The sequence below is a fragment of the Limulus polyphemus genome, unplaced genomic scaffold (assembly GCF_000517525.1).
Source record: "Limulus polyphemus unplaced genomic scaffold, Limulus_polyphemus-2.1.2 Scaffold4611, whole genome shotgun sequence".
Taxonomy (NCBI): domain Eukaryota; kingdom Metazoa; phylum Arthropoda; class Merostomata; order Xiphosura; family Limulidae; genus Limulus; species Limulus polyphemus.
Genome location: NW_013670221.1, coordinates 3,656 through 13,095, shown reverse-complemented (window position 1 = coordinate 13,095; position 9,440 = coordinate 3,656). Strand labels below are relative to the sequence as shown.

The window sequence follows — 9,440 nt, the reverse complement described above, 5'->3', positions numbered from 1 at the left end:
TACTCATTATGTATCTTAGGGATATGTAGCAATGTTGTTCTCAGTTACTCATTATGTATCTTAGGGATATGTAGCAATATTGTTCTTAGATACTCATTATGTATCTTAGGGATATGTAGCAATATTGCTCTCAGATACTCATTATGTATCTTAGGGATATGTAGCAATGTTGTTCTCAGTTACTCATTATGTATCTTAGGGATATGTAGCAATATTGCTCTCAGATACTCATTATGTATCTTAGGGATATGTAGCAATGTTGTTCTCAGTTACTCATTATGTATCTTATGGATATGTAGCAATATTGTTCTTAGATACTTATTATGTATTTTAGGGATACGTAGCAATATTGTTCTCAGAGACGCACTACGTATCTTAGGGACATGTAGCAATATTGTTCTTAAAAATTCATTATGTATCATAGGGATATGCTGTAATGTTGTTTTGTTATCCACCAGATTTGTGTAAGGACGTTTACTGCAAGTATGGGGCTCGATGTGAGAATGGTCAATGCGTCTGTCCCTCAGAGTGCCCGGATACTTACGAACCGGTCTGTGCCAACGACGGATCCAGCTATGCTAACACCTGCGAAATGCGTCGGGCAGCATGTCAACAGGCACAGGAGCTTAAAGCTCTGTTCTATAGTGAATGTGATGACGTGGGTGGCTCAGGCTTAGGTAAGATGAGCTTTTGACACAAGTAGATTAGAATGTTGTAAATTGTGATTTTGTGCTTGTGACACAATTAGATTAGAATGTCATAAGTTATGATTTTGTGCTTGTGACACAAGTAGATTAAAATATCGTAAATTTATGATTTTATGCTTATGAATGTTGCAAGTAACGATCGTATGTTTGTGACACAACTAGAGTATAATGTTTTGAATTATGATTCTGTACTTGTGACACAACTAGATTAGAATGATGTAAGTCATGATCGTGTGTGTGTGATACAACTAGATTAGAATGTTGTAAATCGTGATCGTGTATTTGTGACATAACTAGATTAGAATATTCAGATATATGATTTTGTGTTTGTGACACACTAGGTTTGAATGTCGTATGTTTTGATCGTGTGAGAAGTTATTCGGATTGTAGGTGTCGTGAAATTCACAACTCTTGATATTTAGCACACAAGTTATGGATAGCACTAATGACAAATTATGACTCCAACGAACACAAAAGTCGAGTTTATTTCCAATCTCTCTAAGTAAACGTTCATTTTTCTTGAGTACAACTGAATATAATTCCTGGTCAAAGAACATGAAATGACAATTCCAACCGTCAACTGACTTCGTTTATTGAACCTTGGTTTATGATTTCTAAGGTATATTTGTGGAGCAGACAACAACAGTATAAACTGATGTGGAACAAAATGTTATCTATTGTATTTTATATCCTACTAATCTCATCGTAACTGGCACTCTCTGAGAATCACATAATCATAACTTTATATTTCGTGCTTCAATTAGATAGACAGATAAACGGACTTTTAACTAAACTTCCATCAAGACTAGCGTATGGTTAGTGGTCAAGGATGACCGTAAATAACTTACCAATGTCCATAGGATTTAAGATACAGAAAAGTTTGTGTTTTTTCTCCATCTTGTTGAATCAAGCAAAGTAAGTTATTTTTTACAAGTCGTGTGGTATATTAAAGTGTTTATCCTGGTTGCTTTACTATCTTAATAGGGGGATAGAAAAATAAATCATTTACAAACTATAGAAGACGCGTCATTACGACGTATTTAAACTGACAAAATCTCTATAATGTTTATCATACAAGAAGACGTCTTTTTTTTTTTCGTGAGTACCGAGAAGATAATGCGTCATTTGCTCGAATCGAAATGTTTTATTATTATTATTATTTCAAGCACAAAACAACAATAACGTGAAAGTAATATCAAATTCTGTTATATAGTAAGACACGCGACGTCTTTCTGGACATTTAAATTGAAAATGTTTTCTTACTCGTATCACGAGCTTTCTTAAGAAACACTGTAGATTGTAATGACAAAAGTATTATTACGAATAGAGTAGGCTTCAGGTAGATTATACTATACGTCACAAATGTGGAGAATAAAAGGATCAATCCATTTTTTATTTTCTTACCTCATAAATTATTCATAAGTTTTTGGTTTCGGCTTTAATAGACTTCAATCACATTGTAAACCTTAAATGTCAAAAAGATGAATAAGTTTGTACTTGGTAGGTAATCAGTCTAACCCTGGAAATGAGGAGTGGGTTACTTGACTTTAGTACAAACCTAGTAAATGAGGAACGGGTTACTTGACTTTAGTACAAACCTAGTAAATGAGGAACGGGTTACGACTAATGTCAAATAACCCGCTCCGCATTTATCATGTTTACACTAAAGTCAAGTAACCCGCTCCTCATTTATCAGGTTTAGACTAAAGTCAAATAACCCGCTCCTCATTTATCAGGTTTAGACTAAAGTTAAATAACCCGCTCCGCATTTATCATGTTTACATAAAATTCAAACAATCCGCTAAATATTTATCAGGTTTACACTAAAGTCGAGTACCACGCTCCTCATTTATCAGGCTTACACTAAAGTCAAACAATACACTCCTTATTTATTAGGTTTACATTAAAGTCACTAAACATGATAAATGCGGAGCGGGTTATTTGACATTAGTCTAAACCTGATGATAAATGAGAAGCGGGTTACTTGACTTTAGTACAAACCTAGTAAATGAGGAACGGGTTACTTGACTTTAGTGTAAACCTAATAAATAAGAAGTGGATTGTCTAACTTTAGTGTAAACCTGATAAATGAGGAGCGGGTTATTCGACTTTAGTCTATAGCTGGTAAACGAGGAGCGGGTTATTTAGGCTATTTGACTGTAGTCTAAACCTGAAAGGTGAGTTATCTGAACTTAGTCTAAATGAGGAGCGGGTTGCTGGCATTAGTCTAAACCTGAGAAATATACCACATTAGAATATTTGTAAGTACGAAGTTTTGAACAACAACAAACAGTATAGAGTCTGTATACTTTTCTAGATATAGGTTCCGGATCCTGTGGAGACAAACTTTGTCAGTTAGATGGAGTGTGTGAGTTCGATTCTCGTGGTTTGCCCCATTGTGTTTGTGACTTTCACTGTTCAACAGATAAAGAGCCTGTGTGTGGTTCTGACAGACATTTGTACGATAACGAATGTCTTCTAAGAGAATCTGCTTGTAAAATTCAGCAGGAAATCACAACTGTATCCAGAGAGTTCTGTGCAGGTGAGTTTATTCACAAGAAATTGTATCCTATTTTCTGATTTTATCAAGATAACGACAAAAGTTGCCCTAACGTAAAAATAGCAATTTCAACGTCGGTTTTTCTATTGTTATTTGAAATATTGAATATTATAAAACTATTTGATTGGTATCAGTATCTCTTCGTGTTATATTCAAGCTGTTGCTGCATCAAAGGGGATCGTCCCAATAACTATTGTATTTCAGAAGTGTTTATTTTGTGTACGATGAGTAATATGCACTTACCCTAATAAACTTCAGGTCTAAAAATGTAACCCGCGTTTTGCTCTCAGTACCACCTGTCAAGTCTTTGCTTCACAGGTCATAACCTTGTATATAGAAAAGCTCATGGATTTTCTTGCTCGGACTTTGTATTCAACATTTCATTGGTCGCAACCCAACACCGAAAAAAGCGCCCGCAGTTCGGGTTTCAGATATTTAAAATGATCAAAATCTGAGCGTTGGTATACGTAGCATAATAATCAAAATGTAGGTGTTTGTATACGTAACATGATAATTAAAATTTGTATGTTGGAGTACGTTAAATAATAATCAAAGTCTGGGTATTATATTATATGTAACATGATAAACAAAGTCTGGGTATGATTTTACATGTAACATGATAATAAAAATGTGTATGTTGGAGTACGTTAAATAATAATCAAAGTCTGGGTATTATTTTATACGTAACATGATCACAAGAATATGGGTAGTACTATTCTTCACAATTACATGTGCTGTTTATTGTAAGCTACAATACAGTACTATAATACAGTAAAATATTGGAATTCTAACAACAATATAAACAACGTAGTACAGAACATGTTACAGAAAGTTATGATATCATTTTTATATGATGGTAATATTTAATCAACATGTTACAGAAAGTTATGATATCATTTTTATATGATGGTAATATTTAATCAACAAGTTACAGAAAGTTATGATATCATTTTTATATGATGGTAATATTTAATCAACATGTTACAGAAAGTTATAATATTATTTTTATATGATGGTAACATTTAATCGACATGTTACAAAACGTTATAAAATTATTTTTATACGTTGGTAGTACTTTAACGACATGTTACAGAAAGTTATGACGTTATATTCATATCAAGGTAACATTTTATCGAGATATTGCAGAAAGTTATAACGTTATTTTTATATGTTGGTAACATTAGATCGCCATGGTAAAGAAATTATGACAGTATTTTTATGTGTTGGTGACATCAGATCGACATGTTACAGAGACTGACAATATTTTTATGTTGGTAACATTCGATCGACATAGTACAGAAACTGTGACATTATATCATATATTGATAATATTTCAGAACCTTCGGAGCTGCCTTGCGATGGAGAGGCTCCATTAGTGGACCCATTCCTTAAGATTGAGTACGTCTGTGGTGGCGGGTCCAATGCTGTACGTTGTCCCCCTAACAGCTATTGCCACGAAACTCCAAGTTTTGCCAAATGCTGCAGGAAAGGTGAAGCCAACCAGCGACGCTGTGGTTGTAGTTCAGTCTATTCTGAGATGAGGAGATGCTTTTTTATGTTGTTGTTATGTCGTCTGCTTTTAGAATTACGTTATTTAAAACACGATAACAAAGTTTTAATAACAGTCAGTTGTGTGTATGAATATATGTTTTATAATAATCCAGGCGAAATCTAATAAAACAATATTAAAGTGAGGCAATAATGAAGTTCATTCCATTTACTTCTTCTGGACAAACTTTCTCTAAAAACTCATCTTCATTACGGACCTGTTCTCTTGTTTAACTTCCTTCTCACGTTCAAGAATAATGGTAATTCAGAATATTTTATTTCTTAATATTGTCAACACTCTTCGAAATGAAGTTCATCCTAATTGTGTTTTCCAGCTTAACTTTTCACTTCCTTAAATTATCTCTGTTAATGGGTAGATGTTTGTAATACGTTTTATCTCATTATGCTTAATGCTTGGGTCACGCAGTATTCCATTCTGTAACTAAAACTTGGGAGAAATAAGCTCTTTTAAACTTACAAGACATGCAGTTAACACACGAACCTTGTTGTTTATTGTGATATGTGAATTTCTAGCGTAGCTAAGGTAAAAAACGTTTTATGTTTATACAGCATTTTAGAGGTAAAGCCTTTTTGTGTTTTTTCAGCATTTTTACAAGGGAAGCCTTTTTGTATTTATAGAGTTTTTTAAAGGCAAAACCTTTTTGTACTTGTACAGCATTTTTAGAGGTAAAACCTTTTTGTATTTATACACCATTTTTTAGAGGTAAAACCTTTTTTATATTTATACAGCATTTCTTAGATGTAAAACCCTTCTGTGTTTATTGTCCAGCAGTTTGAATTAAATCCTTTACGTTAAGTTTATTGTCCAGCTGTTTGAATTAAATCCTTTACGTTAACTTTATTGTCCAACTGTTTGAATTAAATCCTTTATGTTAAGTTTATTGTCCAGCTGTTTGAATTAAATCCTTTACGTTAAGTTTATTGTCCAGCAGTTTGAATTAAATCCTTTACGTTAAGTTTATTGTCCAGCTGTTTGAATTAAATCCTTTACGTTAAGTTTATTGTCCAGCAGTTTGAATTAAATCCTTTACGTTAAGTTTATTGTCCAGCTGTTTGAATTAAATCCTTTACGTTAAGTTTATTGTCCAGCTGTTTGAATTAAATCCTTTACGTTAAGTTTATTGTCAAATTGTTTGAATTAGATCCTTTACGTTAAGTTTATTGTCCAGCTGTTTGAATTAAATCCTTTACGTTAAGTTTATTGTCCAGCTGTTTGAATTAAATCTATTACGTTAAGTTTATTGTCAAATTGTTTGAATTAAATCCTTTACGTTAAGTTTATTGTCCAGCTGTTTGAATTAAATCCTTTACGTTAAGTTTATTGTCCAGCTGTTTGAATTAAATCTATTACGTTAAGTTTATTGTCAAATTGTTTGAATTAAATCCTATACTAAATGTAAAAACATATTCTTAGTGGCTTTGATAAAGACGTGTGCTGATTCTCCATATGGCTGTTGTCTTGACGGAAAAACTCAAGCTCAAGGGCATGACAAGGCTGGCTGTCCGAGTACGTATACCTTCATATATATTTTGTTAACTACACTAAGGTAAATTAATCCCTTGTTAAATGTGGAAATTAACGTAACAAAATATTATTTCGATTTTTTTACCTCTTTGAAAGAATCAATTTTATCCATTCGGGATAAGAAAGATAGTTAACAACTGTGTCTCAATACTTAATATCAGCACTTTATTTAACTATGGATAATCAGGAAGAAGGTTTAAGCCAAAGTGCCTTGTCGTAAGAAAGAAAACTCAACGATTTGAAAAGTTAATTATGTGGGACACTTCTTCGTGGTGAGTTTCTACATAATTTTTATATGTCCACTTTTAATTGCACGTGGAAAAATATACTTTAGTGTCGTACATTTAATGCGAGATGAAAAACCAAATGAGAATGGTAGTAGTTTGTCAAATATTTGGTGGGGTTATTGTGCCTCAATCTGAAGATATGCAACTTTAGAGAACAATGTTATTTCTTGAGGAAAGAGATAAGGAACCCAAATAACAAAAACATCTGACCTTGTTTCTCCGTCTTTCGTAGGTGTATGTAGCTGTAACCGCCTCGGTTCGTACAGCCAGACTTGTGACCCTAAAACCAAACAGTGTTCGTGTAAGCCTGGGGTCGGGGGTCTCCGATGTGACCGATGTGATCCTGGGTTCTGGGGTATTCACAAAATTGCTGACGGAAACAGTGGATGTATACGTAAGTAATTCGTTATAAGATAATGTTAGTTAAAGAAATGAGTAATTATAAGTTGTTGTTTATCAGAGATACATCCACGTTCTTTATAGGATAATGTTAGTTAAAGAAATGAGTAATTATAAGTTGTTGTTTATCAGAGATACATCCACGTTCTTTATAGGATAATGTTAGTTAAAGAAATGAGTAATTATAAGTTGTTGTTTGTCAGAGATACATCCACGTTCTTTATAGGATAATGTTAGTTAAAGAAATTAGTAATTATAAGTTGTTGTTTGTCAGAGATACATCCACGTTCTTTATAGGATAATGTTAGTTAAAGAAATTAGTAATTATAAGTTGTTGTTTATCAGAGATACATCCACGTTCTTTATAGGATAATGTTAGTTAAAGAAATTAGTAAGTATAAGTTGTTGTTGTTTGTCAGAGATACATCCACCTTCTCAGCTATTGACTTTTTTATTATCGAAATCATTACACGTTCTTTATGATATTTATATTCTCTCTCTCTTCGTTTGAACTCAAATATATTTTTGGGTTTGAGCTGCCTTTCGTTGAGATAAAACCTGTATGTAGTGAAAGTTTTCTTCAAAATAACATCTTCAAATTTTACATCAATATAAGAGATCCACTTTTTACTTCAAGAAAGCAGATCCAGGTTTTACTACAGAATAACATATCCAAGGTTTACATCAATATAACAGTTTCAGGATTTATTTCAGATAACAAATCCAAGATGTACTGCAGGATAATAAATCCAAGTTTTATATCAGGATAACAGTTTCAATTTTTCTTGCATGCTAATATCTCCAACATTTACTACAGGATAGCAGATCAAAGGTTTAATACTAGATAACTGATTCAGGTTTTACTACAAGCTAACAGTTCTAGGGTTTACTTCAATATAAAAAACACATGGTTTACTACGGGATAACAGAGCCATGGTTTATTACAGGATAGCAGATCCAACATTTATTTCAGGATAACCGATCATGATTTAACTTCAGGATAACAGCTTCAGGTTCTCCTACAGAATAACATCTCCAATTTTACTATAGGATAACAGCTTCAAGGTTTTACTTCAGTATTATAGCTTCAAAGCTTGCGAAAGAATAATAGTTTTAGGTTTTACTACAGGATAGCAGCTCCAACATTTACCTCAGGTTAACAGTTGAAATAAAAATATTGATTCTGTCATGAAAACAAAATGTACAATAAGAACAGCTTCAAGTTAAAGAAGAAAAAAAAGAGAATTTCCTAATAAACAAATCTTAGTTTGTTATGAAAGCTTCTCTTTGTGAGTGAAACACAAGTAATTCTATAAAGATTAATTATATAATTCTCCAAAAATCAATGAACAATGATTTTGATTTTAAATTTAGGTTTTGGTAAGCAAAGAGTTGTAAACAGTAAGTGCTTTGAGTTATTGTTTCAGTAAGTGTACGTGTTCCTTCTAGCTTGTGGTTGTAACGAGTACGGATCAGTTCGAGACGACTGTGAACAAACCACAGGTAGATGTGTATGTAAACCTAAAGTCAAGGGAATGAAGTGCGATGTGTGCCCTTCCGGTAAAGTTTTAGAGCACCGAGGGTGTGTTAACGGTAGGTATTTCCAATAAAGTGTAGGTAAATTGTCAATTTTAACAACAGGCTGTAGTTCATTAAAAGAAGTACAGTTTTGTGACTGAAAGCAATTATCGTAAACTTTAAAGACAGCTGAAACATTAGGTTGTCAGTATAAACTGCAGGATACAATAAATGACAGTAGGTTGTCAGTATTAACTGCAGGATACAGTAAATGACGGTAGGTTGTCAGTATTAACTAAGGATATAGTAAATGAGAGTAGGTTGTAAATTTAAACCGCGAGATACAGTATGTAACAATAGGTTGTCAGTACAAACTGTGATTGTAAGATGACAGTATAAACTATGATACTGTGACTATAAGATGACAGTATAATCTACGACACTGTGATTATAAGATGACAGTATAAACTATGATTCTGAGATTATAGCATGACAGTGTAAACTATGATACTGTGACCATAAGATGACAGTATAAACTATGATACTGTGACTATACGATGACAGTATAAACTATGATTCTGAGATTATAACATGACAGTGTAAACTATGATACTGTGACCATAAGATGACAGTATAAACTAAGATACTGTGACAATAAGATGACAGTATAAACTATGATACTGTGACCATAAGATGACAGTATAAACTATGATACTGTGACTATAAGATGACAGTATAAACTATAAATAAAGTAAACTGAGCCAGTATAGGCACTTATACCATATAAATGGAGTAAACTGAGCTAGTATAGGCACTTATACCATATAAATAAAGTAAACTGAGCCAGTATAGGCACTTATACCATATAAATGGAG

The 9,440-nt window shown here is 32.9% G+C and overlaps 1 protein-coding gene across 3 annotated transcripts in view; it reads left to right on the top strand.

The window, feature by feature from the left end:
- The window catches only part of LOC106471421 (agrin-like), a 77,392-nt gene that overhangs the window by 64,629 nt on the left and 3,323 nt on the right, over window positions 1-9,440 (top strand). For all 3 annotated transcript variants that reach the window (XM_022400024.1, XM_022400023.1, XM_022400025.1), the window contains 6 exons: window positions 459-677; window positions 3,025-3,249; window positions 4,605-4,757; window positions 6,251-6,343; window positions 6,881-7,042; window positions 8,497-8,640. In XM_022400024.1, the coding sequence (XP_022255732.1) occupies window positions 459-677; window positions 3,025-3,249; window positions 4,605-4,757; window positions 6,251-6,343; window positions 6,881-7,042; window positions 8,497-8,640 (996 nt within the window). The remainder of the gene's footprint in view (window positions 1-458; window positions 678-3,024; window positions 3,250-4,604; window positions 4,758-6,250; window positions 6,344-6,880; window positions 7,043-8,496; window positions 8,641-9,440) is intronic.